This window comes from Solanum pennellii, chromosome 5, assembly GCF_001406875.1.
Source record: "Solanum pennellii chromosome 5, SPENNV200".
Classification (NCBI taxonomy): Eukaryota; Viridiplantae; Streptophyta; class Magnoliopsida; order Solanales; family Solanaceae; genus Solanum; species Solanum pennellii.
Genome location: NC_028641.1, coordinates 18,821,111 through 18,834,934, shown reverse-complemented (window position 1 = coordinate 18,834,934; position 13,824 = coordinate 18,821,111). Strand labels below are relative to the sequence as shown.

At 37.9% G+C, this 13,824-nt stretch overlaps 1 protein-coding gene across 2 annotated transcripts; it reads left to right on the top strand.

Moving 5' to 3' along the window:
• The first annotated feature begins 77 nt into the window (after nt 1-77).
• LOC107020349 (protein PAT1 homolog 1-like) lies at nt 78-7,926 on the top strand. 2 transcript variants are annotated; one of them, XM_015220672.2, is made up of 6 exons: nt 78-401; nt 1,418-1,584; nt 2,843-2,899; nt 3,166-3,241; nt 4,774-6,883; nt 7,361-7,926. In XM_015220672.2, the coding sequence occupies exons 1-5, from the start codon at nt 341-343 to the stop codon at nt 6,873-6,875; spliced, it is 2,463 nt and encodes an 820-aa protein (XP_015076158.1). In that variant the 5' UTR covers nt 78-340; the 3' UTR covers nt 6,876-6,883; nt 7,361-7,926. The 2 variants fall into 2 exon arrangements, with proteins under 2 accessions (XP_015076158.1, XP_015076157.1); XM_015220671.2 differs by having other exon boundaries at nt 4,774-7,926.
• Nucleotides 7,927-13,824: the final 5,898 nt, after the last annotated feature.

Here is a 13,824-nt window from a genome sequence, read left to right as displayed (position 1 = left end):
AACCCACCCCCCCCCCGCCCTCCCCCCAACTTTGCAATCTCACTTTCAAGAAAATAAAACAAAAACACTAGTACCATTCTATTCCCTTTTCATATCTATCCATCACTTCCCCACCCCACACACCAACACAAACACGTAGACTATGTAATACGCTATGTATCCTTCTCCTTTTCGTCTCTTTCTTTGAAAACCCTAGAAATCTCAGGTTTTTAAGGAAAAGGGGACTTTGATTCGGTGCAATTTTATCCTTTTCTCCTTTTTTGTCGGTGTACTTATGGGGTTATATTTCGCGGGATCCCCAATTTTCTAAAAAAAAAATTGGTTGTTAGAAGTTGGTGCTATGGAGAGATCCAATAGCAGAGATTTCAAAGACTTGACTAGCTCCTCTGGCTCCATCTCAGGTAGCGTAGCTCACTGTTTTTTTTTGTTCGTTCTTGAATCTTCAGATCGTTTTTTTTCTTTTTTTGGGTTGTGGTGTGGTGTGGGTAAAATTTGCTCTGATGTGATGCAATTTAATTACGAGTGTTCGGATGGAATGGGTTCAAATGAAGCTAATTAGGGTGGATTTATATAGCTACCTGAACTAGTTGGAGATTGAGATGTGAGGATTTCACTTTCTGTTTTGTTGCTTTAAAATTTGGTTTGATTCGTTGTTTTACTTTAGTTATCAGTATTGGGATCAAATGGATGACAGGCCGTTATGTGGCTGACCCTAGTAGTTTAGGATTGAGGTGTAACAATTTGTATGTTTTTTTTGGTGGTGGACGTTGGGGTTGGGGTTGGGAATGGAAGTTCGGGAGTTCAAATGTGCTTTCATTCAGTGGAATGAGATTTAAGAAATTCATGTAATTGTATCCTTACTAGTTTGGCAGTGAGTTATAGACAGTATTGTCAAAGGTAAGCCCTCGAGCGAAGCTCAAAACTTGTTGAGCATTTTGCCTGGATTAATGTGCTCTTTAGTGTCTTATCAAGGTTCTAAGGCACTCTGTCCCTTTCCAATGAGCCATTTCAGTCGGAAAAGGCGACAATAAATAATTGATTTTTCACTTTATTGTAATTTTTTTTCAGTTTCTTTCTTTGTGTATATTTTGTCAGCCATGCTTATAATTATTAGTCTTGGACTATACATATTTATTTTTTTTTTCTATTCTCCCTTTGCTCCATTTTTCATTGAAGCGCATGCTTTATTTGCGCTTAAAGTCCCAATGGACGTTAGAGCTATTTTGCTTTCGATAAACACTGGTTGTAGCAGTACTTGCTGTTGCTCTTCTCAATACCTTACTTTACATTCTATTTTTTTTTTAATTTTCCTTGTTCTACATGTTGTCATTAGTATGGGAAAAGAATATCAAGATTTGAATGTTTTAACTGTGTAAAGTATGTGGTAGACTTGACTGTTTATTGGGCTTTGATGCAGATGGTGCTCTCTTTGATGCATCACAATATGCATTTTTTGGGCGAGATATAGCGGAGGAAGTTGAATTGGGTGGTTTAGAGGACGGACAAGACAATAGTGATCTGGGTGTTGGAGGTGGATTAGGTGATGACGAGATACAGGAGTATCATTTATTTGAGAAAGACGAGGTATAATCTGCTTATCCTTCCTGTGGACCTGACATAAAATAGTGCTGAGGCTTGGAATTTCAAACACGGGTGTAATCAACATGATCTCCTGTTGCGACTGAACGAATGAGGACCTGTTAAACTCACAATAAGTGGGGAAATCCATCATAACATATGCAGATTATTTTCATGCCGTAGGCCATGAATTTGGGGAAATTGGTTAAAAGTTATTGTGCATTTGAGACATATTTATTCAAATGATCTAGGTTTTGCTAAGCGTTTTACTATTGATCCTTGTTTTCAGTTCACGTGTGTCTGGTCAGCACTATAGTTTCAATCTTATACGAAATGACCTAGAGTATTTTTTTTGCAACAGATTCATCAAATAGAAAGGATGTTTTATAGTTCTGCTGCACCTTGATCCGTTCTTTTCTTGCTTTCTCACCTTAGTACCCTAAAATGCTCCCCCTTTTCTAATTTTAAAAGTCATCCCCCCCCCCTGCCTCCCCCTCTACTCTACAACGATGAGACTGCCTCGTTTCTGCAGCTCACCATAAGTCTAAGTGGCCACTGGGATTTTGACAATGGTGTTATCCAGGCAATGATCTAATTTAACTTAACATGTGATCCCTTATTATGAGTAATCTTCAAAATGCTATAGCTGGCACGAGAGTGTATGGCCTATTCATGAAAAAGATGCGAGGCTTCTTCACTGATTTATTCCTTTGTTAAGTACTGTCCTTGAATAAAATGTTAAAATTTGTGGAGACTCGAGAATTTGTGAATCTCAGCACCATCAAGTAGACCTTAGACATTAGCTTTCTCTCTTCAAAACTATTTGTGCTCCACTTTCTGTTATTCTGTATAAATGGTTTGTCACGGCTGGTAACCTTTAGGGGTCATTTGGTTGGAAACAAGTTATCCCAGCATAAGTTATCCTGGGATAACTTATCCCACCATGTATGTGGGATAACTTATTCCATCACTATGATATAAATGGTGGGATAAGTTATCCCAAACATGGCAACCAAACAAGATAAATTTTTTTTATCCCTTCACTATTTCCTTATTTCATCACTATTTTTTTAATAGCTCACACCAACGAGCCCTTAAAGTTACTTGCATTTATTCTATGAGTGATGAGTGATCTTCAAGCATTTTTTGTTGTGGACTTTTCCCCGGTGTTGTAAGTATGCTATATTTGCTGATTACCTCGATAAGTTGCTGGCTTTGGCACTATTTGCTATTTAGTGCCTCTAATTCAGTGCTTTATTTCCAGGGATCTGTGGTGGGCTCATTATCGGACATAGATGATCTAGCAACGACATTTTCAAAGGTCAGCTGATGCAACATCTTTATTACCTGATGTTCTGAGCCATTTGACTTGGACTTACTATTCGTGTGCCTTCCAATTAGCACGAGTCTTTTTCTTTTTCCCGTCTTTTTCTGTGAGACACAGTATGTCTTGAACTTTATTTCGTACTATTGTTGAGTAAAAACATCTAAAGCACTAAACATGCTTGACTTTTTACATCCTCTATAGAGCTGGGGATATCTACTTGTACTACATCAATCTGAATGCTTTTCTTTCCTTTTCTCCAGTTGAACAGAAATGTCACTGGACCAAGGCATCCTGGTGTTATTGGTGACCGTGGATCAGGCTCTTTTTCAAGGGAAAGTAAGTGCGCATATTGATTAATTTTTTGTCCTTCCGTGATGTTGTTTCTTGAATATTTGATAAATCTCCTGGAGTAGTTCCTGTATTGTCTGAAATATACCTTACTTGTTAACTTGCCTGAGGCTACTTTAAGATTGAAATGATGCCCCTTCATTGTTTTATCCGCCCATGCACATTTGTGCCACTAGTCCCAGATTTGTGAATATCTGTGATATCATATGTAGGCACCTTAAAATTCAGACAGTTGTGGCAATAATCCTAGATCTTTTGATCTTTCAGACATCATATGAAGGGACTTGATGTCAGACCTTGGTAGGAATAAGTTATAGCCTTGTAGATGATCTGTTTCATCTTCGTGCTTGATTATTAAGGTCAGCAATGGTCCTCCCTTTGGGAGACTGACTATCTATATGTGCATGGTAGATGCCTTAATCAGTCTTGGCTTTTTTTTTTTTGGTTCTGAAAATCAGCGATCCTTTTTCCTTGCTACTACCATTAAAAAATGATTTGACCCCGTGGTAGTAATACTGCAATAAAACTTCACCTTTCTGGATGATTTGTGATGGAAATCTATCCTGGCATGTGGCCTTGGGCTGCTAGAGTGGGGAGCTTGAGAAACTTCATGGAATGATTTTTTTTTTTTTGGATAATGAACTTCATGAAATGATTTATAAGCTTAGGAGAACCCCCCACCCCTCTTAAAAAATAGTCTTAAAAAGTTAATCACACAACACACAGAAATAAAACAAAAAGGTGGTTTTCTTATATGGTGACGTGTAGAGTATTTTAAGTACATAGGTTTTAGCCATATCTATTTTGTTGTTTGTTGAAATGAGATCAACTTATCAGAAGTTTTTCCCTGTTGTAATTTTTCTGTTTTTAGCATGTGTTTTCCTTTTCGCATCTCCTGCCACGTGCTGGATCTGCCCCTATATTGGTTTGACGAGCATGTTTTCTTGTGGCACACTTTTGTACCCTTGTTCCATCTCGTGCCTCCTTTTAGGCACACTTAGTTTGTTGATTACTTACTTATGCGATATTCTGTATCTATGAGGTGAACACATTCTTTCAATAAAATGTCATCTGGATTGTTGGTTACCAGTTCTCAATCTCATGTTGCAGTATTATTACTATGTTACACAAGATGTGCTTTTAGAGATGTCTTTAGGGGAACAGACATGTTCACGCCCAAAAAGGGTCCATGTTACATGAATTATTAGTTTTAGGAGAGTAGAAGTTTAATGTCTAATTTTCATTGGAGTCCTCTCTGAATTAGTTCAAATTTGACAAACATGAATGTGAGTTTCTTTTATTTGCTTTTATGTTGATATATTATGTTGGACTTAAATATTCTCCCTCCGTTCCATTTCACATGACATTTCGCTTTTTTGGCTAGTAATGAAGATTTACATGTTTCTGTATTTGAAAATTCTTTGATCCTAACATTTTTCATTTTGCTCTTAATGACATGCTCTAGTTAGAATGAAATGGCATGTTGAAAATAACTACTAATGTATACTTGGTATGTGCAGGTTCATCTGCAGCTGATTGGGCGAAAGAAGCAGACTTTCATGATTGGTTTGATCAGCATTTATCTGACACTGAATGTTACCAGGAAAGCAAAAAATGGTCTTCACAGCCACATATCTCTGCAGTGCTTGCAGAGTCAAAACCATTGTATAGAACATCCTCATACCCCGAGCAACCCCCACAACCTCAACAACTTCAGCACTACTCTAGTGAACCCATTTTACTACCGAAATCATCTTATACTTCTTTTCCTCCTGGTGGTAGATCTCAACCCTCACCACATAGCCTTTCGCGACAAAACATGTCATCTCTTTCTGCTGGACCTCAGTCTCCCTATTCTTCTGTGAATCTCTCTTCGTTGCCGAACTCTAATCTGCATTTGACAGGCTTGGCTCATGGGCTTCACTATGGTAGTGGAAACATCCAACATTTGAACCCTACTGGTCTTTCTCATAATTCTAGGTTGCAAAACCAGTGGAGCAGTCATGCAGGACTCATCCATGGGGACCATTCTGGTCTCTTAGATAGTGTCTTGCAGCATCAATTTCCTCATCAAAACAGCTTACTATCTCCCCAGTTACTGTCCCCACAGCAGCTCCAACAGCAGAGACTTCATCTTTCAGTTCAGCCTTCTTTAGCTCATTTTTCAGCGCTAAGATCCCAATTGTATAATTCCTTCCCTTCACCATCTCATCTAGGTAAGTATGGATTGGCAGATTTCAGAGATTCACGATCTAAGCCATCACACAAGGTTAGACAAAATGTGCGCTTTTCTAAACAAGGCTCTGATGCTGCTTGCCACAAAAGTGAAAGTAATGTGCCACAGTTCCGATCTAAGTATATGACCGGTGATGAAATAGAGAGCATCCTGAAAATGCAGCATTCTGCAGCACATGGCAATGATCCATATGTAGATGACTACTATCACCAGGCCCGCCTTGCAAAGAAAGCAGCCGAGTCTAGGTCAAAATATCGCTTTTGTCCAAATAAGGAACAGTCTTCTCGGTCACGTAATAGTGCAGAATCACAGCCTCATCTTCATGTTGATGCTCAGGGGCGGGTGTCATTTTCTTCCATCCGCAGGCCTCGTCCACTTCTTGAAGTTGATCCACCAGGCTTTGTTTGCATTGACAGCAGTGCTGACCAGAAGATATCTGAGAGACCCTTGGAACAGGAGCCAATGCTGGCAGCTAGAATTACAATAGAAGATGGTTTCTATCTTCTCACTGAGGTAGATGACATTGACAGGCTCCTTCAGTTTAGTCAGCCCCAAGACTGTGGTGCTCAGCTCAAGCGGAAGCGACAGATCCTGCTGGAAGGCATGGCCGCCTCACTTCAACTAGTTGATCCGCTTGGTAAAGGTGGAAGTTCTGTCGGGCTTACTCCTAAAGATGACATTGTATTTCTATGGTTGGTGTCTCTTCCCAAGGGCCGGAAGCTCATGTCAAGGTATCTTCAGCTTCTTCTGCCTGGCAATGAGCTTGTCAGAATAGTTTGTATGGCAATTTTCCGCCATTTGAGGTTTTTGTTTGGCGGTCATCCACCTGATGTTGGAGCAGCTGAAACCATCACTGATCTTGCAAAAGTAGTCTCTAAATGTGTCACTCTCATGGACCTTAATTCACTGAGTGCTTGTCTTGCTGCTGTTGTGTGTTCCTCAGAACAACCACCTCTTCGCCCTCTTGGAAGCCCTGCTGGAGATGGAGCTTCTATTATTTTAAAATCTGTTCTTGAAGGGGCCACTCATCTATTAACTGATTCTAAGGCTGCTAGCAGTTTCAGCATGCCTAATCCTGCCCTTTGGCAGGCATCTTTTGATGCCTTTTTTGGTTTACTTACAAAGTATTGTCTGAGCAAGTATGACAGTATCATGCAATCGATTCTAGCACAATCCCAGCCGGATGCTGAAATTAATTGTGCAGAGGCTGCAAGAGCAGTAAGCAGAGAAATGCCTGTGGAACTTTTACGTGCTAGTCTTCCACATACAAATGACCACCAAAAGAAGCTGTTGTTGAATTTCGCTCAGCGGTCTATGCCTGTTACTGGATTCAGTTCTCATGGTGGAAGCAGTGGACATATAGATCCCGAATCTGTAAGCTGTTAGCTGAGATGGTAAGATTTCATAATAGCTAGTGCAGTTGTACATCTGTAGGTCTCAAGGTTACTTTCTGGCTTCTCTTTGCCAGAACATGTTCTGCTTCAGCATCAGTCCAGGAGAATATAGAAGGCTGGAGCAAGAGTATGCATATATGTTAGGGGTCTTTTTAAGGCCTTAAGTTCCTCTTCCTCCTAATCCAACTCTTCCCACCTCCACCCTCACCCCCACCCCCACCCCACCCCCATTTCTCCCACCATCCTTCCCTGTTTCTTTTCTTTGTCTCACTTCTTTCTTTTGCTTCATTGAAGGGAAACATGGGTTTCTTTATCCTTTTCCTTCCTTGTGATGGGTGTTATCTTACTTTACCGTGTATTATGTCTGAAAAGAAATGGGGTTATTGGTCACTCTTCTAAGGTTTTCCATTCAAAGAGCTTTATTTTTTATGCTCTTTCTGTAAACTCGGATAAAAGCTTGAAGGATAGAATGTACAGGTGATTTGTGGAGTTTGGCAACTCTTGATGCACTTGGCCCTCTCCCTCTCTGCTTTCACGCAGAGGGTAAAAAGGATTCTTCACCCTGAAGTAATGTTGCAAGCTTGGAGGAGAAGAGGGTTCAGCTCTCGCCGTTTCAGTAGGAGACATTTGCTATACTTGAAAACTTTCTAAGTGAAAACTGTAATAACTCGATGTTCTTGTGCATTAACAATTACTCTGTTACGTTTCCCCGAAATTGTTTACAAAGTTACTTTAGAACTTGCTTACAGTTCTCTTCATGTCCTGATTATTTCCTGTATGAGAGTGAAGTTTGGTGCAACTACACCTATCTCTTCTTCCCAATTTTGGGGCAGGCTGCTGCTCTTTGTGCGTGTGCGCATCACTTGTCTGGTTTAATTAGCCGACTGCCCAGGCAGTATCTAGTTATTAGTAAGTTTGCAGGAAGAACCCCTTGTTTCCTCTTTCTTTTGTTATGGTAGTGTCTATGTCAGTTTTGATGCAGTTGATTCACTGCATATGTTCTGATAACTTTGTCCTCCTAGACTTATATAGAAACAATTTAGTGACTTCGCGTTCTTTTTTTACTTTGCTGAGATTTATGCAGTCTTTCATGTTTCGTCTGATGCATGCTTAATTTGTTTCTATTTAGAGAAACATAATGTTTTATATTTGCCATTGTAGTTCAAAAGAAAACATTGTTCTTCAGCTTTCTTTCGCTTGCAGTTGAATTTGCTCATAATTTGGAATGACCTGTTGTCATTTCCTTCATAATGTAACACTATACTGAATCAACAGCTCTTTAAATGTGGCCAAGATTTTGTTGTTTCAGTTATATTACTTCTCCAGATGGTAGTTGACAAGTCTGCTACCTAATAATCCAGTATTTTCATTAGGTACTTCCTCTACAGAGTGTTACTTTAGATCCTACTGGTTAAGGAGCTTTTTTTTGATCCGGTGGTTGGTATTGATTAGTTTCTACTCCAGTAGCCTTAACCTACAGTGCATGCTGCTCAGTTTATTGGTATTGTCACTATATTTTGCAACTTCAGCACCTATATTAATGGTGTGATTTCTAATTTTTGGAACACTTGTATTGGAACATTTTTTTTGGTAATGGTAATGGAACACAACTCAACTCAAAAGTTACTAATCATTGCTTCTAAAATAATAATTTGCAAGAAATGATACATTTTAATTAATGGCAGAATACATAAGTCCATGAACTTGTTGAGTTGTGTCATCTTCCTATTGTACTCTTGAACCATCTATAGTTTGTAACTTTTAAACACTTGGCTTACAAGATAAAAAAATCCAACAAATATTTTTTTTCTTGATTGTGGGTGTGAAACCCTTTGTTTTTCACGAGGAAAGTGCAACCAGTAAATACACTCGGCTTGTCTGAATAATTTAAACATCAGGCAATCTACTAATAAAACCAGACAATCAAAAGACTTAATATTTCCATCAAACAAACTTTCATCTGACCCGAATGTTCTTGTCGATGAGAAAAATCTTGAGAAAATGTTGTGATTTTAGTGATATCTTGTAGGATGGGGGTCAGTTTTGCTGCCTAGTTTTTGGTTAAGTGAATTATTAGTTAATCAGATAGGTGATTAGTTAGGGGTTAAGGGACGGTTAATCAAGTTAGTTGAGGGAATATATAAGACCTAAACCTCATTAAAGTAGCCTAACACCCCACAATTCCCAAACCCAAATTCTCTCCAACTTCTCTCTACTTTCTCTCTCTATTCAAGACCCCATTGAAGACCAAGCTTCAAGGTGAACTAGGGATTCAAGACTTCCCCTCTTCTCCATAAAACTCTAAGGAATCATAAGGTATGGAAGCTGTTCACTCTTGGGATCTCTTTTCCCAAGAGGCTCTTCAAAATTGATTTCAAAAGATGTAAAAAATATGGGTTTCTTCCCAATTTCGTGAATTGTATTTCAATTGGATCTATGATTTGAATCCTTTACCCTAACCCTAGCTATGAATTGGACGTGTAGATGATTAGGGTTGTTGGAATTGGTTATGTTATTATTTAATTCACTATATTATGATGATGATAAGTGGGTTATTGGATAATTGTAATGAATAGAGGGAGATATTCTTGATGAAGGCCATAGAGGCTACTTGATAAGACTTTGTGATCTTGAACTTTTTACTTCAAAAATGATGGATTATATTTGGTGATGATGTTGTGTAATTGAAGTAATATACGTGATTAGATTAAGAAGATGATGATATGAGGATTATGATGAAATATCTTGACTATATTAAGTGTGAGATCATGTTAAGGGTATGTTGATATAAGGTTGAATGTGAACCACTTGTGTGCCTTAATATGATATGATTATGATACGTTGATCTCACAAATGAAGGGTTGTTATGAAAGAACATTCTCATGGAATACCTAATGAGCTAAGGACATGATATACAAGGGGTGTAACACTTCAAAAATCTAAGACGTGTTCTAGAGCCTAACATGAGCGTCATAAGGTTTAGACACTGTTTTAAGGTCTATTTTAATGAATATAAGTCATTTAGGTAGTTTTGAAGTCAAAACGTCCAAGAATGTCCATGACGTCTGGAAATTTGTTCAATGAGGTGCTAGCACGCCTTAGCCTATTTGACTAGCTTTTAGGAGTCGACAAATGATGAAAATTAGTGTAAGGGTGTCTAACATGTATTGAGTTAATTCATAGTCAAAACATCCAGGCACGACTCCCCAAGGACCAACCAAGGGCCCTTGAGGAGGACCCTCGCATTTTGGGGTCAAAGGATTGCCCAAGGCAGTGTGCACAGACAAGTGCCATCGATGGGGCGTCGATTGACACCGTCGATGGTCACTTGGACAGAATCTTTGAAGGTTCATTTTGCATAGTCTCTGACCAAAACAATGGACCAACCAAATGGAGGGTTCTGTGGTTGTCTCATAGAAGGACCATTGGTCAGGGTGTCGTCTGTAAGGGCCTGTTTTTGTTGCACGTTTTAACTTAATTGATTTAATTATTTGGTTAGTTAGGAGGTTAATTAGGGGTTAGGGGAAGTCAAATTAAGTTAGTTAACAACCTATATAAAGCCCCTAATCTAATTAGACTAACCTAAGTTCTCATAATTTCTCAAACCCAAAACTCTCTTCCTTATCTCTTCTTTCTCTCTCCCAAAGAAACCCCATTGAAGACCAAGGTAGAGGTTGGTTAAAGGTCTGCAAAGGGTCAAATTTCTCCATCAATCTTCATTAATTATTAAGGTACGAGATTCCTTTCACCTTTGAGACCTCTTTCCTCAAAGGGTTCCATCAAATTGATTTCAAAAGATGAGGTTTCAAGTGAGTTTTCATCCAATACGAAATTAATGTTGTGAATTACTTTGTTTATGATTTATTTCGTATATTATGAATATATTATAAATATATTAAAATGTATTTTAACTCAATTATGCTATATCTTGATGAATTGGTTTAGTTTATAAAAATAACCTATTCCCCTTAACCCTAGGTTATGATCTTGCTATGAATTATATAATGTTAGTTCAATTAAGTTGGTTATTGGTTGAATTACTACTAGATGATGTTATTGTATATTTTATGAATAGATTAAGATGAATTTGAGTCCTAATATGCTAGTTCTTGAGTAATTGATTTAGATTATGATCTTGACCTAAGTCTTTTATCTTAAGCTATGAACTAGTAGTGGATTGTGATATAGTGATTCATTTCGCCTTGTTATCATGTTGATTATCAATATGTGATGATATTACACCCTTATTGGGTTGAATTAAGAGTTGACGGTAAGACCTTGATGATGGATTATGAAGGAGACTTGGTAAGTCTTGTGATCCCTATTCTTTACTTCAATTATGGTTAATTGTGATTAAGTCATGATGTTGTATTGGAATATGCCTTGTATTAGGATTTATAGGGTTGGTATGATCTTGAATTGAAATGTCTTAACTATGGATTCTGAGGTTTTTTCTAATATGTAAATGTTATAAGGATAATGATGATTTACCAATGTTCCTTATTTTGAAGTTATATGTGAATGTGTTAACCTCACTTATATGGATTGTAATGAAAAGACAATACTCATGCAATTCTTATTGATCTATGATGTTGATGTTTATACAAGGGTTCGATCCTATGACCTTCACTAAGTTATGATGATTAATAAAGGTATTAAAGACATTTCAAAAATGAACTTAGCTTAACACTGAGTGAACTTAACAATGGGAGGTGTTGACTTTCCATATAGGAAGATTCACCCTATAGTTCCACATGAGGTGTTGAATCCCCTATGAGGGATACTCACTTTATGGATTCCCATAGTAGAGGGTCCAATTGCCAAGTGACATGTAGAGAGGTTGTACCTATCTCTTAGTTCTTGAACTATGTTGTCCCCATAGGAAGACTAGCTAGTGGATCCACCTAGAAAGCTACGTTTATGTTTGGTTATACTTTGGCCCGTAGACCACCTTCCATCATGTAAGGTTTTACAACGTTGAATTCCGAACTTAGCTCTTGTGGTCTATGTCGGTTAAGGCAAGTGTTCCCTAAATTAAGATGAAGTATAAACCAACTAAGGTGACTAAGAGGTTTGACTTAGCCTAGGTAGGGGTATGGGACTCTATCTATGCCTTGCATTAGTTTTCCTTGAAGGAAGCCTTAGGAGGTTGTTCTTTTGTATGTATATGCTTATTAATGTAAATGATATGTACATGATGATCTTATATGTTAATGGCACTAGGTGATGTTGATTACTCTTATGAACATGTATTTGGTCTATATTGCTAAAATACGGTATTATGTATTCTTAATGTTATGTTATGTGAAGTTGGACACTGTTTATTGTTCTTTCTAGGTTTACTTGATTAAGTAAAGTTATGAGGCTTTGCTTAGTTATTTCACAAGTGGAGTTAAAGAGGTTCATGAGTAATGGTCTTGCTTTGGTTATGTTGAAAAGTGCTCTTATTCATGCTTGTTGCTACTATAAGTTCATGATAGGGTTACTTTGATTATGTGTTCAATTGTTTGATTTGCATGTTGACTTGACTGTACTTGGTGTCTTGTGATGTATATGCCAATGCCTTAACGATTATGTCTTATTGATTGGTATGGTGTTGATTGAATGTTCATAAAGGTTTTTAAAGTAAATTGCATACTTAATGAAATGTCCTTTTTAGCATGATTTCATGATATATGTGCATATGGTCTCATACTTGATACAAGTGGTGTACTAACCCATTTCTTCCTTTTCCCAAACGTTTTAGGTTCTGGTCGTTGAAGGGCTTTTGGAGACGACTTTGAAGAAACTTGGAATTCTCAATCATCCAAGTTGGGTAGGTCCACACTTTCCAAGGGCAATGCCACTATCAAGCTTATGATGTTGCTTTAGTTTTTAAGAATCTTATGTTCTTTCGTTTTCATTTAAATATTAAACATTATATGACATATGTGTGGTCTTATTGTATTGATGTATGGGCTAGGCCTAAATTGTTATACTCTTATTAGATGGTTATGAGATGAGATGAATATTTGAGACTATGTTATATTCTATATATCTATGTGCAATAAAAGTAAAAGACTAAGTAATCTTCATATACGAAGGGTCTATGTATACTCGATGTAACTATATTATGTGTATGTAGAGGTCTATGTAAATCTCAATGTAGAAGTAGTAAAATGTTTTAAATTTATGCTAATTTTGACATATGAATGTAATGATGTATGCTAAGAGACTATTAGTCTTCAAAGAGGACGACGACGCCGGTTACGTCTAGGGGGTGCTTCCTCGATATGACAAACTTTGTATTAGAGAATGAGGTTAAATATCTTTGATTCGATGTCTCTCTCAACCACGTCGATATTGGTTCGTATTTATAAATGTGAAGCGCGTCACACTTATGAATAGGAATCTATGTGATTCTTAGGAAACTCTCACTTTCTTGGAAGTCCAGTATCGTGCCTCTAGAGTGTTAGCTCATGTGCTTTTAGCATCTAATCCTATTATTATCATTATAGGCAATGAATACTCGAAGGAATGCGACAAGAAGACTTGAAGAAGAGACTGCCAATGCGGGAGTTCCTCCCCATGGCGATCAAGTTCCTCCTCTTGAAGAAGATGTTAATGATGAACAAGCTCCGGTCCATACTCCTTTGACGGATGGTGCCATCCGGGCTGCTCTTTTCAAAATGGTGCAAGCCATCATTAGTCAAGCACAAGCCTCTACTATCCAAGCTCAATCCAGAAGGCCAAAGATAATCGGGAGGTTGTACCCCGAGCAAACTAACAAGTTGCTACCATGTCTTCCAGTCTAAAGGATTTCACTATAATGAATCCCCCTACTTTCTATGGGTCCAAGGTTGAAGAAGACCCCCATGAGTTCATTGATGAAATCTACAAGATCCTCTACGCTATGAGGTTGACTACAAGTGAGAATGCAGAGTTATCCACTTGCTAATTCA